This window comes from Mytilus trossulus, chromosome 12, assembly GCF_036588685.1.
Source record: "Mytilus trossulus isolate FHL-02 chromosome 12, PNRI_Mtr1.1.1.hap1, whole genome shotgun sequence".
NCBI lineage: Eukaryota > Metazoa > Mollusca > Bivalvia > Mytilida > Mytilidae > Mytilus > Mytilus trossulus.
This window is the reverse complement of record NC_086384.1, coordinates 23,802,194-23,825,618: the sequence shown is the minus strand read 5'-3', so window position 1 is coordinate 23,825,618 and position 23,425 is coordinate 23,802,194. Positions and strand designations below refer to the sequence as shown.

General features: G+C 31.5%; 1 protein-coding gene across 2 annotated transcripts; it reads right to left on the bottom strand.

Moving 5' to 3' along the window:
* Window positions 1–1,605: 1,605 nt before the first annotated feature.
* On the bottom strand, window positions 1,606–23,274 carry LOC134693403 (uncharacterized). Of its 2 annotated transcripts, none has more exons than XM_063554215.1 (9): window positions 23,084–23,274; window positions 18,484–18,598; window positions 11,805–11,942; window positions 8,914–8,985; window positions 7,494–7,554; window positions 6,758–6,879; window positions 6,055–6,216; window positions 5,023–5,209; window positions 1,606–4,432 (listed from the first exon to the last, which is right to left on the bottom strand). In XM_063554215.1, the coding sequence occupies exons 1-9, from the start codon at window positions 23,194–23,196 to the stop codon at window positions 4,389–4,391; spliced, it is 1,014 nt and encodes a 337-aa protein (XP_063410285.1). In that variant the 5' UTR covers window positions 23,197–23,274; the 3' UTR covers window positions 1,606–4,388. The 2 variants fall into 2 exon arrangements, with proteins under 2 accessions (XP_063410285.1, XP_063410286.1); XM_063554216.1 differs by lacking the exon at window positions 23,084–23,274 and adding an exon at window positions 21,446–21,538.
* Between the last annotated feature and the right edge of the window lie 151 nt (window positions 23,275–23,425).

Genomic DNA, 23,425 nt, shown 5'->3' with positions numbered 1-23,425 from the left:
CGGCACAACAGTCGTTATCAAGTGCAACGGTGATGTCATGATGTACACGAAGTAATGCTGTCTCGGTCGAATGACACGCACGGTAGGCTGATTGCACATTGTCGTGAAGAGAGTTTGTCGTATGATGGTTTTCAAGGCGGGTCTCAACAACCTTTTCAACTACCTTGGATACAAACGGAAGATTCGAGACGGGTCGATAATTCTTCAATACCTCTTTGTCTAGTACTGGCTACTGGGCTGGTGATACCCTCGGGGACTAATAGTCCACCAGCAGAGGCATCGACCCAGTGGTAGTAATAAAATTAAGGTATGTGTGTCTGTCTGGCAGTATCATCTGTAAAGTATCAGTTGTGCCTTTGCAACTTTGATATGCATGTATTCAGGAAGAAAACAAATTAGCAAGGATTTGGCTAATGGTCAGGCAAGAACTTTTTGACAGCTACTAGAAAATTAATTCATGTTGGCTTGAAAGATTAATTGTAACAGGTCATATACTAATCCTTCAAACAGTCATTGCAAGAATTATTTAAAGTTCAAAGAGTGTGATATTTATCTTCACATGGCATCACATTAAACATTCCTATTTGGACCTTAGGTGAATGTGTATTTATACATCCGGCATATCAAAGCGGACGCCCCTCTTTTTATCAGTTTTAATGTGGGATTCGAGAAGTTCATGTTACCAGATGTATATCCAAGTGAGAATAAATAAAAACATGAATTCACAATCCAGTAAAAATATTATGATTTTAGTATCTTCCTCGAGAAGTTATTTGTATTTTATACTGTACATAGTCAATGGGTTTCTGTCCTCCTAGCTTGTGTTAGTTTCAATATATACAGGACCATGGTATTGGTTGATTTGGAATCGAACTCAAGTTCTCTTCATTGTTAAAAATCCTAACTTTAATAGTTTCATTTGTCTTATCCGGTGATTCATACGTTTTTACACATATGAGAAATAGAGGTGTGGGGTAAATGTTTATGACAAGTAAATTACAAAAAAATAACCAAAAGAAACTCAAGAAAATGTCAACATGTCTAAATCGTGTCCATGTTCCATAACAGTTATGAATGAATTGTATACAGCATACATCTAGGGGTGTTCAGTGTATGTGATGGTGATCATTTTGGACTAAAAGCCTCAAAACCTGTTAAGATTTGGAATGATAGAAAGTTTGACATGTGTTATCGACAATTAAGTGATGTTGCTGAATTTATTAACAACGTTATCAAAACATTATATTTAACCAGATGCCTTGTTCGTCATTTTTACTGCACCAGATGTGCATTTCAACAACTATTGTATCCTCAGTTGCTCGAGCGCAATCTGATCTAAAACAGTGCCTCATTTCATAAAAAATCTCCAGTGTCAAATACTCCATAAGTCATACACATTTTAGTATAACTTGTGATCAATTCTAATTGTAATATTTTTGTGTGAAAAGAGGTGCAGATCCTGTGTCCAACCTTTGATACCTCGGATCTGAAATGCACTGTTCTACTTACAAAGTATGTCAATAAAAAAATATTATAAAAATCTTTTTATTCAAAATCACTAATAAAACAAAATTTATGGTAGATAATTTTACCATATAGTTTCAAATCATAAGTAAATATCTAGTCTCACACAGAGTGTAAACCAGAAAATAAAAAATAAAAACAAAGAGTTAAAATCAGACAAAATACTATAAAAAAAATGATTGACAACAATTAAACATACTATAAATTTAAAAGATAAGTACAGCCATTATACCGTTATAATCAAGATATTTTTGTTTCATGTCATGTAAACCATTTGTTCTTAAAATCTTTGTGTCATTTATTGTTCCCTGTTCAAAGGCCATAACTTTAAATGAACAGTGATGTATTCCAGTACAGTTAATTGTACAGTAAAATGACCTTCACCAACATAGCAAAAATAATACCTTAAAAATTTAACGATATATATGTTAATATCTTCTCCAATCTTGTAAGTGAAAAATACACTAATGAAATGATAATAAAGAAAAAGTCAAACTGACCTAACAAAAATGACTAAAACAATTTTAAACAAGTTTCTCATTAAGGGAGTCCATGAGTCCTGGACTCAGGAATATCTGTCTGGCCTGATCAATTCCAAAGATGCATCAAGATTGTAAAATATTGTATCAGCAGAGCACATGTATTATCACTTTATATCTAAAGATATTAAACAAAATATAAATTTGATGTGATTCCCTTGCTCTTTTTTGTCATGGAGAATAAATTAATAAGTCTTCTCACTTTTGGACTAAAAATGTCTGCAAGAACCCTTTAAAGCTTAAAGAATACCACTATTCTTAATTGTCGACTAACAGAGCACTAGAATTACTTGAATGAAATAAAAATTTCACATTGGAAAGAGAGATGTTGTCAAAAGCACTGCTATAATTCCTACTTATAAGGTTTATACTGATAAAGGGAAACAAAATGCTATCTTTTTACAATTGTATTGTTCACTGACAGGGACTCTTATCTTCACTTTCCTGCCAAAGTAAAGGGTTTTCTCTGAGTATCCTGGCTTCCTTCAAAGTAAAGGGTTTTCTCTGAGTATCATGGCTTCCTGCCAAAGTAACGAGTTTTATCAGAGCATCCTAGCTTCCAGCCAAAGTAAAAGGTTTTCTCTGAGTATCCTGGTTTCCTGCCAAAGTAAAGGGTTTTCTCAGAGCATCCTGGCTTCCTGCCAAAGTAAAGGGTTTTCTCTGAGTATCCTGGCTTCCTGCCAAAGTAAAGGGTTTTCTCTGAGTATCCTGGCTTCCTGCCAAAGTAAAGGGTTTTCTCTGAGTATCCTGGCTTCCTGCCAAAGTAAAGGGTTTTCTCTGAGTATCCTGGCTTCCTGCCAAAGTAAAGGGTTTTCTCTGAGTATCCTGGCTTCCTTCAACAAACTGACAGTCATGATATAGCCAAATACTCAGAAATTGTTGTTAAACACCAACAATAAATCTTGCAATAAAATATGTATTAAAATCCCTAGATACCATTTAAATACTGGGTTTATACTTCGTAGCAATTAAGCAAATGGTTTCCAAAGAAAACAAAAAATACTGAAAAACTTTTCATGAGAATGATCCATCACCGATTAATCTTTGTAAGCAAGTATTTCTGACTAGACAATTCACCGTCATAAAAACAATTTGGCAAAGGTGTAATATATATGTATGTCAAAAATATAACAATAAATACTGAGTAACAAGTTATAGGCACTTCTCTGTTGTATTTGGTAATGAATGTAAAAATGATATGTTTTATTGTTTACTAATAATCTATATATTTAAATAATTAAAAATAGCAAATATCATAACACTGAACACACTCTATTAACTGTATATTACACACAAATGGGTCAATATCTTTTATACGCCTCAAATTGAGGTACTAAATAAAGTATGTAAACAATAGTTTACACTGCTACAGTGATAATGGATATGTCTAAATTTTTAGTGACTAAGCTTAACCATTTGTATACAGAAAATTTAACCACCAATGTGAAAATGTCTCGGCTTCAAAACAAGTAAGCATACACATTCAAGTTTAGGGTACCACCTATCTGAAATAAATATTTTTCTCTATTTGAATTCTTCCATTAGTTATTCTATAACTGTTTTTAAGTTTCATTTGTTTCATTACTTGTATCTTTTAGAATAACAATAAATTCAACATCCTATATTGTGGTTTACATCTCAAAAACTGTTAAAAAAATCATGAAAGTGTCAAAACAGCCTTCTCTACTTAAGTGTAAGACCACCAATTAAATATCCCTATCTGTTCAACCAAATTTTGCAATGTTCACAGCTTTCTGAATATTTTAACTTAAGTTTAACTTCATAGAAACCAGGTATATCCTGAATTGCACATGTATCATTTACTGTATGACAATCTTCAACTTACTTTTAAAGCCTTTTAAAAAAAAAATTACCTTCAAAAAGAGGTACTTTAAAAATAACCCCTGGTTTTCTGGAAATCTTAGTATACTATAGAGTGCATAAATACTCAATTTCTAATGCAAACTCATAGACAAGTAAGTTTTAGCTCAAAATGGTCTAAATATATTTCTATTTCACCAAAAGTTTCATTTCTGAAAATTTGTTGGTTAGTTTAAGTAAACAACGACATCTAAAGCACTTTTTTTCTGTCAGAGTAGGGCTACTTTTACATGCATTCTAAATTGGAGGGAGTAATTGGTGGTCTGACACCTAAAGAACACATTAAAAGTGAGTAAGAAATTGTAAACCAAACTGCAAGTAAAAATAAAATAAACATTATGAAGTAAATAAAATAAAATCAACAGTATTCATTTATCTTCAGCAAAATATTTTCAAGGCACCTTATGCGATCTGATGATATGAACAGCATCAAAGTCTTTGTTATCATTTGTCATCCTGCTCAGATCTGTCTACTGTTGAGCCATAATCTGAAGTCAAACAAAACATAAGATTTATAATACATTGTACTGAAGAATTGAATAATTATTTTGTGTATTTTTTTGACTGAAAATTGTTGAATGAAGAACACATTTTGTTTCATGCATGGACGAGCTTCATACTCAAAAAGTTGTTCATTATAATTAGTTTAATTTTACAGGTCAATGAAATAACACACAAAGAAGATTCTGAGTTGCTCATCTGTCAATAATTGGATATAGTATAGGTAAAGATCACCCAAATTAGTAAAAAAAACTTGTCATAATTATCGTGGCAATATTAACTCATATATATACAGAGTCATCCAATGATTTCAGTCGTACTAGTTCTGTCTTAATCTTGTTTTGCTGAATATTTTGGCTGTTTTCAGTAATACCTTTCTTTTATAATGTTTGAGATGATAGGTGATAACTGAATACTTGTTAAAATCAAAATTCTAGTGTCCCAAAAACAATAGTATGTAACATTTTAGCCTCTCTTTGTAATTTGTACATCATAAACAGACAAAAGGAGGAGGCCTTAAAATTAAAATTTCACATAATTTGCAAGATTAAGAATGTGAATTTTTACAGATACTTACTTGCATAATCAGCTTCAAGCAGTCTTGATGAGGAATGATTAGGTGTAAGTATTCTGCTTGGTGCTCTTGAACCTCTGTGACTATTAACTGATGCTAACCTAGATAACACTCTATCTTTCTTTGCTGAATGGAGAGGCATGCAGGCATGTCCCAGTATTGAGGCAAAATACATAAAACTTAACAACATCTGAAAATTAAACCGATTAAGTAGATAAATTGGTTGATTGGTGTGGTGTTAAGGTGGTACCTAACACTACAGTGAGATAACTCTGTAAAGTCAGCTTAACGTTTTAATTACGTTGTGTTGTAAAGGGAATATTAAGCTTTTCAATGATCAAATTTGGTGTTTGCCAAACTGCTATATAACCAGTGTAATTTTTCTGAAAGAACGGTTGGTTCAAAATTTTCAAAATTTTTATGTTTTTGTTAAAGGGTCAAAGTAAATACTGTGTCAAAATTGTATGAAAATTAAACGAGCCAAATTAATTTTAGCGAAAGTGTTGAGTACCACCTTAAAAGCCACTTTGGACACTTTTTTGCTGTTTTGTGGCAGTTTTTATTAAAGGAGGAGGCTGGTGTGCCAACAAAGAACCGCCAACCTTTTGGAAGAAAAATCTCCATGGAAATTATGATTTGAGTCAAGTAAGCCTGCTAAGATTCAAACTCAGAACCTTAATTTTGCCAGGCTAGTAATACCACATGGCCACCAAAGCCCCTAAATACAATAGCATTACATTTTGAAGGTGTCGATCAGGTTAAGTTGAGTTTGACAAATAAAAATTATTTACCATTTCTATAGAGTATAATTCCTCAACAATAAAAACCATTGCAGTAAAAAAATATTATAAGAGCTCTATTTGAAGAGTTTTTCAGGCTAAAATAAAATTTTGTTGTGCTTAAAGATTCAAATAATTTTCCTTCCTTTTCTGTGACCATGGCGACAGAACAAAGAATCCATTATCAACAGAAATGGTCAAAACTATATTACTGTTACTCGTTAGTGTGGCTAAGGTACACAATTAATTGTCTTACCTGCATTGAAACAAATATACAATTGTACCAGTCATAAGGTGTGATGTCAACATTCCCACATAGGGTACCAGTAGACACAGAAAAGTACAGGAATTTACAATAAATTATAGCAATATACACTGGGTCATCTACATCCTCTCGTAAATATTTCCAAGATGACGGCTGCAAAAAATAAGAATCATGCATAATAAAATTCATTATAACCAATTGAAAAAAAAATCAAATCCTTATTGTCATTTACTGTGTGAGAACCAATTTTTGTGGATTGAGGAAAAAAAAACTATTTTGTTGAATATTTGATTTCATGCATGTTTTTCCAAAGTCAATATACAAGCCGATAGAAAATGTAACTTTGTCATAATAATTATGTGTTTTTGTGATATTTTCTTATTGTTTTTGCAGTCTGGTACCTAACACTTTCACAAAAATTAATTTGACTCGTTTAATTTTCATAAAATTTTGTCTCTTTAACAAAAATATATAAAAATTTCACTAATTTGGAACCAACCATTTTATCAGAAATATTACACTGGTTATATATATATATAGCATATATTGACAAACACCAATTTTGATCATAGAGAAGCTTAATATTCCTATTACAACACACTGTAATTAAAACGTTAAGCTGAATTTACAGAGTTATCTCCCTGTAGTTTTAGGTACCACCCTAAGATGAATTTTATCCTGCTGTATTCTTTACCTTTAATCGTTTAGTGATAGTATACAATCCAGCAAACAACAACAGTGTGGCAATGTATGACTGTATAAGGAATATCCAACTAACAGGCTGAATACCTGAAATCATCTGTCTGGCTAAATTAGCTGAAAGTAAAAATAACAATAGAGTAGCAATGTATGACTGTATCAGATATATCCAACTAACAGGCTGAATACCTGAAATCATCTGTCTGGCTAAATTAGCTGAAAGTAAAAATAACAATAGAGTAGCAATGTATGACTGTATCAGATATATCCAACTAACAGGCTGAATACCTGAAATCATCTGTCTGGCTAAATTAGCTGAAATTAAAAACAAATAATTATATAAAGGCAATAGATACTGTGATTTAATTGTAAGGAAAATATTCATTTACTTTGAGTAGTTAGGACTCTTACCTAAGTTGATAATATGGAGCCATTAATTTACGTGTAATGATTGGTACATGTATATACTATATCAATTTTATCATATATGTAGCCCTGCACATTTTCTGCTTTTTACATGATGCACTATCAGTCAATAGAAATATCCCATTATTTTCAAGTAATGTAGTCAAATTTCTTTACCATGGATTAAAAGATTTACCATTTGACTGTTAAAAATCATTAAAATATCTGTTGATATTGTTTAAGAAATTCAAAATTCACTACATGTATAAACAACCAAAAAAACAAGCCCTCAAAAATGTATGCAACTTTTTAATAATCTAACTTACTTGATGTTATGATAATGAGGACTAGATTTATAAGCTGAAGTATAATCATGGTAGCACTACTCTGAAAGAAAATATATATAAGGAAATAACATAAAAAATTTGGTGCACACTGAATAACGTGTGTAGAGGGTTATTTAACAGTGTGCACCACATTTTTTATGTTATTTCAAATAGACAGAAAAAATATTAGTCATTTCTTATAATTTAATCCTAAATTCCATTTTAAACCGTTGAAAACCATGAAAAAACATGATGACGTCATGGTCACATGACTAAATTATGTCTATGGGCTGATAACAAAATAACGTCAGCCAATCAGAAGACGTGTTACATCCAAAATTAAATAATATTTTGATGTTTATCAAACTGTGCTGCAAAATGTTTCCATCTTTTTATTTACTAGGTCTGAAAATCTGTCATTTACCAAGTTTTTAGTATAATGCATAAAAAGTCATTATCATCTTCACAACTTAAATACATTCTATCATTATGTGTGAAATTATGAAAATGTTCAGCCATTCATAAAGTTCTATCTTATGGAAATAAAAACAAAATTGATTTTATAAAAAGAATTGATAAATTGTCTCCCTTAAATAAGTTTTGTTAAAACACATTTTTGCTATTCAATGATTGAACTTTTAAAGTACTGTCTTCGAAGGTTTATCTTTGATTTGTCAATGTCATTTTATACTAATTAGAGAGCATTGGTTGTACATGTAATTAAGGTGGTACCTAACACTACAGGGAGATAACTCTGTAAAATCAGTTAAACTTTTTAATTACATTGTGTTGTTAAGGAAAAATTAAGCTTCTCAGAGATCAAAATAAGTGTTTGTCAAGCTGCTATATAACCTGTGTAATTTTTCTGATAAAACGGTTGGTTCAAATTTTTTGAAATTTTTAAATTTTTGTCAAAGGGTCAATTTAAATTCTTTGTCAAAATTTTAAGAAAATTAAACGAGCCAAATTTTAGTTGGGTACCACCTTAAAATAAAAGAGATCACATCTTTTTATTTCTATGTTCAGAAATGTGTGTGTGCAATTTTTATTGAAATTGTTTGAGGTGTACAAAGATGCAAGACAGATAATTGAGATTTCAGGAAAAGCTGCATATAAACAAAGATTATCTGAGACGCAAGTTTTCATGTTTAAGATGCCTTCAGATTTTTTTGTACATAAATTAGGTCATTAGTTTTCTTGTTTGAATTGTTTCACGTTGTTCATTTCGGGGCCTTTTTATAGCTGACTATGCAGTGTGGACTTTGTTCATTGTTGAAGGCAGTACAGTGACCTACAGTTGCTAATTTCTGTTTCATTTGGTCTCTTGTGAAGAGTTGTCTCATTTGCAATTGCACCTGATCTTCTTTTTTATGCATACATCACAATTTTTCTTTTAAAGTTACAGTATATTGATACTTACTGCCTCTAACACTGCATTTGTATCATTTTGTGGTAGAAAGTCTATTATTGTTTGTATTAACAGATTGATACCCTGAAAATAAACAAAAAACCTAGCTTACAAAAGCTCTGTATAATTGAGGTACAATATTGCCAGTTTTATATATTCTTGAATTTGCCAAAACAAATAAATCTAAACTAGGAACTTGCTGTAATTATTGACTGCATTTCTACAATAAAGATTAAACAAATGAAAATTAATTTTACTTTTAAAATGTGCAAACCAGATGCTCCGCAGGGCGCAGCTTTATACGACCGCAGAGGTTGAACCCTGAACGGTTGGGGCAAGTATGGACACAACATTCAAGCTGGATTCAGCTCTAAATTTGGATTGTGATTAAATAGTTGACACAGCATAGGTTTCTTTCACAGAATGAATGTGGTCTAATGATCTTTTAAAAAAAATGTTTGCCTTTGAGCAATTCACTATGCTGTTGAATATTAATCCTCTCAAAAAAATGTTTGAAGAAATTTTCTTTTATTTATGAAATCTGAAATGAAAAAAATTGACCCCCCAATTTTTTTTTCACATCCCCCTTTCCCTTATTTCAAAACTGATCTCAATTCAAATTTCTAATAAAGTTTGTAACAATAACTACTCATTTAAATACATCATAAAATATTAAAATGTAAAAAAAGTGCTTGTTATTACTGAATGGTAAAGATTGTTTTAATCTATCAGTTTGTAGTAAAAGTGACTATACATTGTATATTGTATAAAACAATGATTTAAATTGATTCAACTACTATTCTAGACAAAGAAAGATAACTCCAATTGAAATCCAATTGGAATTTCTTGCTATTGCACAATATTGTGCAATTAAGATATTTCTTGCTATTGTGCAATACTGTGCAATTGAAAATATTTGCTATTGCACTATACTGTGCAATTGAAGATTTCTTGCTATTGCACAATACTGTGCAATTGAAGATTTCTTGCTATTGCTGAATACTGTGCAATTGAAAATTTCTTGCTATTGCACAATACTTAATATAATAATTTTGGATCCTGATTTGGACCAACTTGAAAACTGGGCCCATTATCAAAAATCTAAGTACATGTTTAGATTCAGCATATCAAAGAGGACCAAGAATTCAATTTTTGTTAAAATCAAACTTAGTTTAATTTTGGACCATTTGGACTTTAATGTAGACCAATTTTAAAACAGGACCAAACATTAAGAATCTACATACACAGTTAGATTTGGCATATCAAAGAACCCCAATTATTCAATTTTTGATGAAATCAAACAAAGTTTAATTTTGGACCCTGATTTGGACCAACTTGATAACTGGGCCAATAATAAAAAATCTAAGTACATTTTTAGATTCAGCATATAAAAGAACCCCATGGATTCAATTTTTGTTAAAATCAAACTAAGTTTAATTTTGGACCCTTTGGACCTTAATGTAAACCAATTTGAAAACAGGACCAAAAATTAAGAATCTACATACACAGTTAGATTTGGCATATCAAAGAACCCCAATTATTTAATTTTTGATGAAATCAAACGTTTAATTTTGGACCCTTTGGGCCCTTTATTCCTAAACTGTAGGGACCAAAACTCCCAAAATCAATACCAACCTTCCTTTTATGGTCATAAAACTTGTGTTTAAATTTCATAGATTTCTATTTACTTACGCTAAAGTTATGGTGTGAAAACCAAGAAAAATGCTTATTTGGGTCCCTTTTTGGCCCCTAATTCCTAAACTGTTGGGACCTAAACTCCCAAAATCAATACCAACCTTCCTTTTGTGGTCATAAACATTGTATATAAATTTCATTGATTTCTATTTACTTAAACTAAAGTTATTGTGCGAAAAAAAAAAAATGCTTATTTGGGCCCTTTTTTGGCCCCTGATTCCTAAAATGTTGGGACCAAAACTCCCAAAATCAATCCCAACCTTCCTTTTGTGGTCATAAACCTCGTGTTAAAATTTCATAGATTTCTATTCACTCTTACTAAAGTTATAGTGCGAAAACTAAAAGTATTCGGACGACGACGACACCAACGTGAAAGCAATATACGACGAAAAATTTTTCAAATTTTGCGGTCGTATAAAAATATTTATTCTTTATATATTTTGAATACTTTTCCATTTATATCTCTGTTCTTTATAAATAAGCAGCCCATAATATTCACTTTTTATTCATTTTCTATTTGCCTTTTGCCTTTCTTTATTAGTTTGCCCATTTGTTGTAGTATTGACGCATTATTTTTGATTTTGTGAGCCCCATCCAGACCTTCAAAGTACAGAAATGACTGATACAGAGAATATTAGTCAGGTGAAAGTCAAAGTTACAATATCCAGGGTACCAATTTAGGAATTCTTTAGGAACTTTTGTCCTCAATGCTCTCCCACTTCATACTTAATTTGGCTTTTTTTTTAAACATTTTTGGATTCAAGTGTCACTGATGAGTCTTTTGTAGACGAAACGTGCGTCTGCTGTATATACAAAATTTAGTCCTGGTATCTATGATGAGTTATTTTAATAGGTAATCTCATCTTGATGAAGTTTGAAGCACTTAAAGAAAATGCTTGTTAATTCTTTTACATTTATTCAAAACATATGTACGACTTGATATTTAATATAATCATCTCTCTCTGTTGAAGACTGTATATTACCCTTTGGATGTCTTTAGGTGTTTCTGTTGTTTGGTTGTTGGCTCATTCCTTTTTATAATTTTTTTGGGTTCGTTATTGGTTTTCCAAAAAGAAAAAATTCACCAACCCTGATTGGTATATTGGAATTTTGTCTTGAGAACTAAATCAAGGTCAATAAGTCTGCTACTACACATAAATTTGTCCTGAGGAAAAGGTAAAATTGATAAACTTAACCTATAGATATACCTGGAGAATAACTGTAAAAATTATAGTTTTCGTTCCAGTGACAGTCCTGAGTACAGATAAACATTTTTTACACATATAATCTCTACATCTGTTGCCATACGTTGGGGTACCAGATGACTGTTCCCTGCTGGCTTGTTTCTGCAAATGAAAACATTCTGTTTGTATACGTTTATTCTGAGCAGACTCAATAACATCCTTTAATTACTAGTATTTGCATGTACAATATATTATCAGCTATAAACAATTTAGAGCAATTGTTCAAAGCATTGTCAAATTTAAAAGTAGTTCAGATCTTACAAAACCCAACCTCAGAATCAGTCTTAAAGGGCATAGGATATAGTTACAGGGGAGGTAATGACCTTGCTAACGTAAATTGTTATTTTAGCGATGTCAAACTATGACTTATTGGGAAAATATTTAGTTTTTGACTGATTTTTATAATTCTAAACTATTTAACTTGAAAACGAGTTCATGAACCCCACTTTTATAAAATGCCATTTGGTTTGATTATGCAAGAAGATTATGTGTGCCAATTTCCTGAAAACTTAAATAGTGATAAATATACAGCAAAAAATTATGTTTTTTTTCTACATTCAGGAATATTTGATAAATATGAGTCATTTCTGAATATTAGGATACTTATAAAATACAGAAATGAAAAATTATTTAACAAAAAAAATATTAACTGTCATTATTCGATCACCTTTGTGGTATTTAAATACCTATTGCCTGACCAGTATAAAAAATTGTCAACACAATTTGTCCATTTAAATTGTACAATAGGTATTGTGAGAACTCATCAACAGGTGGTCATTTAACTACCCCCAGTAAAAAATCTTCACTAAAAGGTAAAATTTAAATGACTGATAGCTAGCTTGCTTTCCTCATGTATCATGACCAATGTCCTGAATAGACTATTCTATTAGATATGGGACATTTTAAGCCATTTCTTTTTGTGTCTCTAAATAGTCAAGATGGAAATGTCAATCAGTGAATATAGTTTATAAAAAAAGGAGATATATGTTTGCTTCATAGTGTTTTTAATGTGGGATGTATTTTAAGTTTCTGATTCCTGATATGGAATTAAAGTGTTTGTGAAAAGGATTTTTTTTAATATACCATCTAATTGTTAATAATTCTACAAGATGAATTATGTGTGGCTTGGTGTTTTCTAATGGGATATATTTTCTAATATATTACGATTCCTGAAATGGAATAGTAGTGATGCTAAGTTTCATTTAACATTCAGGATCTACTTCAATTGGAATTACTGTTAAAAATTTATTTTCAATATATCAAAAAAAAAGTACAAATGGCTTATAGTGAATAGAAATTTCAGTGCTTTATTCTTCATTATGAAAGTGGGATTTACCAGCAATGATTTATTTGTGATTGTAAGCAAAATAAATAAATTTACAATAAATATCATTATTATAAGAACAAATAGTGTATTAAATGTCCCATTCATAAATAGAATAGTCCATTCAGGACATTGGACATGAGGAAAGCAAGCTAGTTATCATTCATTTAAATCAGCTCTGCCCAAAACAAACCAGGTAAATCTACAGGTAGTTAAATGACCACCTGTTCACTGGTATTAAAGAGATAATAGTAACTGCAATTACGGTTATCCCAATATGGCGACGGCAGATATAGGTAAAATATTTACAGTCATTTTACTCAAATGTAGCATGTTTTTGTCACTAATTACTTCGCTGCAAGGTTTTTCTATACCATTACATTATATTAGAATCGTAACGGTGCACTGGAATTGTCTCAGCGATTTGAAAATTGCCGTTGAAAAATTCGGGATGATAATCGTAACTCGGAACAAAAGATAATCGTAATTATGGTATTAAAAAAGAGAAGATAATCGTAACTGAATAGTGTTTTATTGATATTAACACGTATATCTGATAGCACATGAGGAAATAATGGGGATGAATTAATCACGTTTCTACATCTTATGACAAATCTTTTTGTGCATATATTATTAATGGTTCTAATGAAAACAGCTACATAAATTTGAAGGGTGAACAAGCTTCAGGAAATTTGAATATGGGAAAAACACGAACTATGTTAAAATACACAAAACTCCCAAAAACTAGGAATGTTATGATATATATATGGCAATACTTGTAAGGGGAAACGCAATTGTCACCCTACATCAGATTTGTGATTAATAAAATTGAGAATGGAAATGGGGAATGTATCACAGAGACAACAACCCGACCATGGGAAAAACAACAACAGAAGGTCACCAACAAGTCCTCAATGTTGCGAGAAATTCCCGCACCCGGAGGAGTCCTTCAGCTGGCCCTTAGACTGTTAAAGAACATTGATTTATCCTGAATAAAAACATAGTAAATATAGTAATTATTGTTTTAAATCATTTAATGCAGGTGGCTATGTGTGCTATTTCTTCCTCCGGGAAGCGACTGCTGGTTCAACTCTAGTCCATACCCGTTATGCCATAATGAAGTAGGAAAGACGTTTAGTATTCGCAAGAGACAGTTTGATGAGAAATTAAGAACAACATTTTTGCGCTTTTGGAATATGGGATAATGCTAATCCCCCTCCATTTTCTCCCCCAAAAATCACCTTAAACGCGTACATTTCATTGAAACTTTGAAAACACTTAGAATATCTACCTACCACAATACCTGACCCGACAGCTGCTTCATTGTCAATATATTGAACAGGTACATAGATATAGGAAGATGCGGTGCGAGTGCCAATGAGACAACTCTCCATCCACATAACAATTTCAAAAAAAGTTAACTATTATAGGTCAATGTACGGCCTTCAACATGTATACATTAAAAGGTAATGCATATTGTTGTCTGTTATAAGGGCATTTTTCAACTAGAGGCTCCAAAGAGCCTGTGTCGCTCACCTTGGTCTATGTGAATATTAAACAAAGGAAGCAGATGGATTTATGACAAAATTGTGTTTTGGTGATGGCGATGTGTTTGTAAATCTTACTTTACTAGTCTTGCTGCTTACATTTATCTCTCTCTATAATGAACTTGGCCCAGTAGTTTCAGTGGAAAATGTTAATAAAAATTTACAAATTTTATGAAAATTGTTAAAAATTGACTATAACAATAACTCCTTAGGGGGTCAATTGACAATTTCGGTCATGTTGACTTATTTGTAAATCTTAATTTGCTGAACATAATTGCTGTTTACAGTTTATCTCTATCTATAATAAAATTTAAGATAATAACCAAAAACAGCAAAATTTCCTTGAAATTACCGATTCAGGGGCAGCAACCCAACAAAGGGTTGTCAGATTCATCTGAAAATTATAGGGCAGATAGATCTTGATCTGATTAATAATTTTACCCCGTGTTGGATTTGCTCTAAATGCTTTGGTTTTTGAGTTATAAGCCAAAAACTGCATTTTACCCCTATGTTCTTTTTTTAGCTGTGACGGCCATCTTGATTTGATAGTCGGGTCACCGGACACATTTTTAAAACTAGATACCCCAAAGATGATTATTGCCAAGTCTGGATTAATTTGGCCCAGTAGTTTCAGAGGAGAAGATTTTTGTAAAAGATAACTAAGATTTACAAAAAATGGTTAAAAATTGACTATAAAGGGCAATAACTCCTAAACGGGTCAACTGACCATTTCGGTCATGTTGGCTTATTTGTAAATCCTACTTTGCTTAACATTATTGCTGTTTACAGTTTATCTCTATCTATAATAATATTCAAGATAATAACCAAAAACTGCAAAATTTCCACAAAATTACCAATTCAGGGGAAGCAACCCAACAACGGGTTGACCGATTTATCTGAAAATTTCACGGCAGATAGATCTTGACCTGATAAACATTTTTTCCCCATGTCAGATTTCCTCTAAATGCTTTGGTTTTTGAGTTATAAGCCAAAAACTGCATTTTACCCCTATGTTCTATTTTTAGCCGTGGCGGCCATCTTGGTTGGTTGACCGGGTCACACCACACATTTTTTAAACTAGATACCCCAATGATGATTGTGGCCAAGTTTGGTTCAATTTGGCCCAGTAGTTTCAGAGGAGAAGATTTTTGTAAAAGTTAACAACGACGACGGACGACGACGGACGCCGGACGCAAAGTGATGGGAAAAGCTCACTTGGCCCTTCGGTCCAGGTGAGCTAATAAAAGTGTGAATTTCAGACCTAAAAAAAATAAAAATCGAAATTTTTATTTCTAGAGTTATTTTGAATACCTCTATTGTAGACCTGTTTGTAAATAAAAAGTGCAATCTTAAATACTCGTTAAAATGATATCATTTTCATAATGTCTGTACTGTTTTGCAGGGGACATTTGTCCACTACGAAACTGCTTTTAAACGCACATCTTATTGCATTTTAATGTCTCCTATAGACATTCTATGTTGTTGTCCTTTATAAACTAGAAAGATCTCATTTTTTTCTGAATGTGAGAACCATTCATTATCGATAAATATTAGACAGTACTTCACATATGAACATACAACTTATGTTACGCAGTAGACATTTTCATGAGTGTCGAGTGGACAAACCCGTTTGGATCGTAGTGGACAAAACGTTTCGTAGTTGACATCAACCCTATACTATGTGGATAACATACTGAAAATTACATGAAACTAACCCTTGCTATTTGTTTTGCACGAATAGAATTGAAAAAAATAAAAATCTCCAATACTTGTTTCGTAGGTGACCGTTTTGTAGTGGACATATTTACATGTTTTCTTCCACAATCTCCATATTGCAATAGTAACAAGAATGATTTTATTCACCAAAACACGTATTAAGCTGTACACTGATTTTGTTTCATAATTTTAAAACCAGATACTGAAAGAGATTTGAACCGTTTCGAAGTGGACATTAACAAAAATACGATATCACTCTGGTCCATTTGATGTGCTCTTTTTTGTCAACAATTAAAATGTCGTTATCAAAACATCATTTCTTTTGTAAGACCCTTATGTTTATATCTCTTGCAAACACTGAGCATGAATGTTGAATAGGGCGTTTAGGGAAATGCCAGGAATCCATAGCTTATTAGTCCCTCTAAAAATAGTATGTTTCTTTGCTTAAAAAATGTTAAATCTTATTCCATGGACTGACTGCACACAAAATTACTTGTAAAGATCAACAACATTTTTTTTAAAAGTTGCTTGGACAAGAAATCACGGTTTTGTAAAAAAAAAAACGCCAATAACGAGAGATATATAAGTAAATTTGTCTTAAATATTAACCTGTAAGTTTTTCATTTTTTTTATTTTCCGTTGATTTCATCAATTAACTGTACATTTGCATGTTAATACACACAATACGATTGAAATGCTGAAAGACACATTTAATTTTTCGGTTACTATTATCCGATAAAGAAATTACGATTATCAAACAAGAAAAATTCCATAGAGTTACGATTATCATCCCGATTTTTTCAATGGCTATTTTCAAAGCGCTTAGACAATTCCAGTGCACCGTTACGATTCAAATATGATGTAATGGTATAGAAAAACCTTGCAGCTGAGTAACTATTCACAAAAACATGCTACATTTAAGTAAATTGACTGTAAAGATTTTACCTATATCTGCCGTCGCCATATTGGGATAATCGTAATTGCAGTTACGATTATCTCTTTAATACCAGTGCTGTTGATAATAGCTCTCACAATACCTATTGTACAGTTTAAAAGGACAAATTGTGTTGACAATATTTTATCCAGGTAACACTGTAGGTATTATAATACCCCAAAGGTGATCGGATAGGCACAGTAATTAAACTCCAAGAGGTGAACCAGCCTGTGTGAATCATTTCGATAGAGTCCCTGAAGTGGATACCTTGATATGCCTAGTTGTCAAATTATGCAAATGAATGCAACATTAAAATAATACTTCTAAATTGACAACAACACTTCAAATGGTCTGCAATTTTGTATTGCTACTTTCACTTTTCATTGTTTCTCTCACCATGACGACGTCAAATTCAATGCACCACTTTGAGTACTTCAGGGATTAATTTCTGTATAAAATTGTCCTGATGAAGCCTGCCTTGCAGGCGAAACATGTAGACCATAGCAAATAAAATTGCAGACCATTTGAGTGTTGTTGTCAATGTTTTTAATTACATATTTGATTTGATCAGGTAAAAAATAGTCTATATGGAATTGTTTATCAAAATGTAGATGTGGGATCAAAACTGTATGGTATGCCCATAATACACATAATTATAGTTTAATTCATTTATTACAGTCGGTAGAACATATTAAGTGCTAGGGGATGTCTTTGAACTTATGGTAAGATTGAGATTTTGCTCAGTGTTGAAGACCACACTGTGACTTTAAGAAGAAGGACAGTTAAAAAGACATTGTTTTTTTCTTCACTTTTGGGATTTGCCAGATACCTTTGTAATTATTTTATGTCATGGATGAAGGTTTAATTTGGTTCTTCATTTCTTTATTCTCTACACTAGCTGTTAAGATTCATTGAAATCATTGATTAAGGGTTTGTATGTTGACATGAGACAATTGATCTGACAACCCTATTACTGCAATTTATATATTTCAGGGAGAAATTGGCAACAGCTGGACTTAATCCATTTCTTTTAGAATGGGGCAGCAATAAAACAAATAATAGATACAATTGAGAATGGAAATGGGGAATAAAAGCTTTAATACAAAGAGGTACCAATCATACCTTCTCAAGATCTGCATCTATTTCTGACAAGTAGCTGCGTAAGATATCACTGGTTTCCTCCAGATTCTGTATTAGCTGTAAGGTCTGCAAATAATTCAGGTTCATACCCTCATCCCTACAAAATACATACAGTTGTAAACTAAGAGAAATAAAAAAGCTCTATATAAATTTTCAGAAAATATAAATGAGTTGCCATTAAAAAAATGAAAATGATATTCATGAGTTGGTTTAAATGAGGTATTTATGGCTAAGTGACAGCTCTCCAACAAAAAAAGAGAGAATGTGTCCATAGGGACACAGATGATGCCCCGCTATCATATAAAGTTATAAAGGGACATAACTCAGGATCTGTAAAGTGAAGCAAAATTTGAACTTAAACTGTGTTTGGTGGTTATAAGCATTATATATACATTTCATTAAATTTATTTGAGCAACCTTAAGTTTAGAGAACAAAAGCGAAAAAATCAGCAATTTTCCAATAATAAAGGGGGCATATATATAAAGTAAGCACTGAATGGTGAAGATTGCTTTAAATTATCAGTTGGTTGTAAAATTGAATATTGCATTGTATAAAAGCATTGGTTTTAGTTGATTCAACTAGTATTCTGGAAAAAGAAAGATAACTCCAATTTTCAAATTAAACTTTTAAAAGCATTGATTGTAGTTGATTAAACTATAATCATGGACAAAGCAAGATAGCTCTGATTTAATAAAGAATTTACTTGATTGATATTTTTTATTTTTTTCAGCAATTTTTCCCATAACAGTAAAAGTGATGGCCCCGAAATTCAAATCTAATCTGTTTATTGTAGTAATAAGCATTGTGTTTAAGTTTGACAATATTTAATTGAGGTAAACTTAAGTTAGAGAACATAAACCAAAAACTTAGCAATGTTTCCATTTAGAAAGGGGCATAACTCTAAAACAGTAAAAGTGATCCCACTAAAATTTAAACCTGATCTGTATTTAGTGGTAATAAGTATTGTTCATAAGTTTCATAACATTTGAGGCAAACTAAAGTTAGAGAACAGAAACTAACTTTGGGACGTACAGATGGACAAGCGTAAAACTTTATGTCCCCTCTGCTATAGTGGGGGCATAAAAACCATATTGATATCTAGAGGTTAAATATGGTTTTGAACAATTTTAATGTCAATGTTTGACAGCATTTGTCTTAAGTGTGGGGGTGGGGGTGGTATTAGGTGATTGATAGAGTTTTGGTTATGTGGCCCCACCAAGTCCTAAAAATAGGTTGTCAAAATGAAGTGACGTAACATAGTATTTTAAGGACATCTACCCTCGGCTTGTTCACATACCTTTCTTATCTACCTAATGGTCTGATGTGTGATGATACAGGTATGGTAGACAAATACCATAGATACAGGTATGGTAGACAAATACAATAGATAAAACAATGTAAACATTTAAATCAAAAATTATTGTCATTTAAAAGTGAATCATACACTGCACAGAGGGGGGATAAGACCTTAATCAGTACTCCAGGATCGTGTGTTTTTAAACTCGAGATTTCAGAATTGACCCTTTAGGGTTCTGGGAATTCTTGTTTTTGAATTTCGAGAACACCGGATCTATGTTTTTAAGACCGGGATTTCAGGATTTCATGTTTTTAAACCCGGGAATTCGGGATAAGGACCCCTCCTACCCTCCCTGCATACACTTAGGATCAGAATTGTGCCTGTCTGTTCCAATGGAATGGGCCAATCACATTAAAATAACATTATTGTTATTTAAAGGTATTACTGACAGGAACTCAGGCAGAGGTGAAGCAGTAGGCTTGAACCCATTTTTTTTTTTATTTTTTCATAAAAATACCCTAGAAAATTATTATCTGCATCCCTTATAGTTCAGCTTATTAATTAGCTTACACATTACCTAAATATTTAGATCTGACCCTGTCCCAAACATTATGCCTTTATAATAACTCACATATTTTTACATACAAATCTATTCAAACCGCTATGAAATATATCTCAGGTATCTTGTTCAAACTGTGAACATCTTAAAACAGTGATTGCATGGTCCTAATACTTTAGGAATGACTGTAATATTTTTTCTGTCTATGAAGAAATAACATAAAAAATGTGGTGAACACTGAATAACGCGTGTTGCAGGTTATTTAACAGTGTGCACCACATTTTTTGTGTTATTTCGAATAGACAGAATAAATATTACAATCATTTCTTATAATATAATTCTAAATTCCATTTTAAACTGTAGAAAACCATGAAAAAACATTGATGACGTCACGGTGGCATGACTAAATTATGTCTATAGGCTCATAACAAAATAACATCAGCCAATCAGAAGACGTGTTACATTCAAAATTAAATTATATTGTGTTGATAATGATGCAAGATTTAACACTTATATTTAAAATCTTGGCTGACTAAAATGAATTAAACATACACACTTTAATCTGACTACCTTTTCAGTTCAACCCAGTTGGTCACATCAATTAAATAGATTGATTGATTTTTTATTAAAAGCAATGCACATGACAAATGAATATTTTAAAATCCAGTGGCAAATATTTCATGCATATTCAAAACATTAAGAACAAGTTCTAACTTAACTATAAAAAAATATCCAAGTATGGAGAAAGATCAATAGATAGATGGACAGCTGATATATATGTTAATCTAATTCATGTATGCCACTGCAAAAATTAAAACCGGTGAAGGCCAAAAATACAAAAATCATATACATGATTTATATTCAAAACATATAAAACTAAGAGATTGAGATGAATGTGTTGTTTCACACAAGAAGCAGTGCAGCTAGAATCTTATGATATTTAAATTGTTATAAAGTATAACTTATATAATAGTGTTAATGAATGAAACAACAAAATTCAAATATGATCTTAATTAATGCATACCAAAAATGTATCAGATACCAAACTGAATATACTGCATTAACCATTAAAATGTGCTTTACTTACAATTTGTCTTTCCCCATCTTATGGGACTGTATATTGGTCAATTGAAACATTTGTATATTATCGTCAGTAAACTTCATAAATAGCTATTTATTTGTTATCTCATCAAAATTGATAATGATTATAAAATGTGATATCAATTGCTTATGAATATTTATATAAACACAATGTTAAGTAAGGTGAATACTTATATCTGTCACAGGTGTACTCTCTTGCTAGAAGAGATATGAAAGCAACAAAAGTAAAGGAGTAGGTCCAGTAAGACCTGATTTTGACCCCAAAATATAGCAGTTTTACAAAATTGTTAAATTGTAAACTTTTAGTTATTTATTGGAAATTCTAATATGACATGCTTCTTTCGCCTTGTAAACAACACTGCGATAAAATTCTCGATATACTTCCCACATGTATTGAAACCTATTTGCAGAACCTTTGCAGATTTTATTGATTTAAAAAGTACAATTAAAAAATGACAAAATAACTGTTATTCTTATCTATTATCTGAAATTAAATTGTAGTGTTTTTTAATGACTAAATCAGTTAAAATCTTTGACATAAACTAATGGAATCAATTGAAATAAATACTTAAAAGTACTTAAAAAGTGTCCATAATCTTTGGTCAGATAAACCTGAAATTAAGGCCAAAATTAGCCCTTACTGTACCTATAGCTACTCATTTGATTTTCCTGCATTTCAGTTTTATATATGTGTAACATAAATAATAGGAAGTTGAGTGTTTGATACTGACTATATCATGTGGAATATCTGGACGAGCCCGTTTACTGAGGGCGAGTTAAGATATATAGAACATGATATAGTCAGTTTAAAAAAAAGAAACTACCTATTATTCTGTTTATCTGTAATTATGACGTCACGCAATGTTTTGCCTAATATTTTCAGTGATACAGCCAGTACGCAATGATACTTGAAAATATTAGGCAATAAGATCAAAAAGGTAAAATATATGAATTACCGCTAATCAGGTTTATTGATGATGAGCAAAAACATTATACTTACTAAAATTGCTGTTGAAAAACTTCTATTCCTGCATATTCAGAGATAAATTTTCTTATCAAAGTTGTGTCAACCCCCCAGGGCATGCAAGGGGAGATGGGGGGGGGCTTCATTCTAAAATTCAATTTAAATGTAAAAATTGAACACATATACCATACCCTTACCTTATTCAATACCATTTTATTTCCAATTGTTGTGTTTACATTTAAGATTCATACTGTCCCAGACATATACTTTAATAAAAAAAAAATATGCAAAAATCACTTTAATAGTATAATCTTTTATGAATCTTTATTTCATTTATATGTTGTTTTAATATTATAATTGTCTGTATTTGGATCACGCCTCTATTGTGCTCTTTCCAATAAAATATTGAATTGAATTGATGTTGCAGAATTACAAAATTTTTTTTAGGATGTCTATCAAATAAATAGTATTAAGATGTATTATGGACATGTTTAAGCATTCAAAGATGTCTATAGTATTGGACCTGTTGTCATATTTTTATCATCACACAAAAAAGAAAACGACCGTTACCATATACATGATATATAACGTGAGTATAGCTTTTTGGTTATTTGTTATTTCTTTGGCTATAAATTGAATATATATTTTTTATGTTAAAACCTTTTTGATCGATGCAACGGTGTGTTTTCGTCATTCTCTGTCGTAAACGGTGATATATCTCCTAAACTTTCGCCTCCATGATCCCAGTATAACTCCGTAGATAACTCAGCCATGCTGTAGTACAGACAGATGGTTGATCATGTGACAGGGAAACTGAAGGGGTTCCTGTGGAGAGCATATTGGCTTCAAGAATATTAAAGCTAAATGAAAATTACAATGTATAACAGGAAGTCTTTTTCTCGATGAGAGTTTATAAAATAAAGGAGATTTTTTAAATCACAGAAAAATTCAAGTAGGCCTATGATCTTGAAAACTCGTGTATCTTTTATTTGTTATTGTCTA

What these genes read in the sequence shown, in the direction of transcription:
- LOC134693403 (XM_063554215.1), bottom strand. Translation starts at nt 23,196, where the DNA reads ATGGCTGAGTTATCTACGGAGTTATACTGGGATCATGGAGGCGAAAGT. An exon ending in TAGATGCAGATCTTGAGAAG is followed by an intron (nt 11,943 to 18,483) that starts GTATGATTGGTA and finishes TTTCATTTGCAG; the next exon opens with AAACAAGCCAGCAGGGAACA. An exon ending in CCTCATTATCATAACATCAA is followed by an intron (nt 6,880 to 7,493) that starts GTAAGTTAGATT and finishes TTTTACTTTCAG; the next exon opens with CTAATTTAGCCAGACAGATG.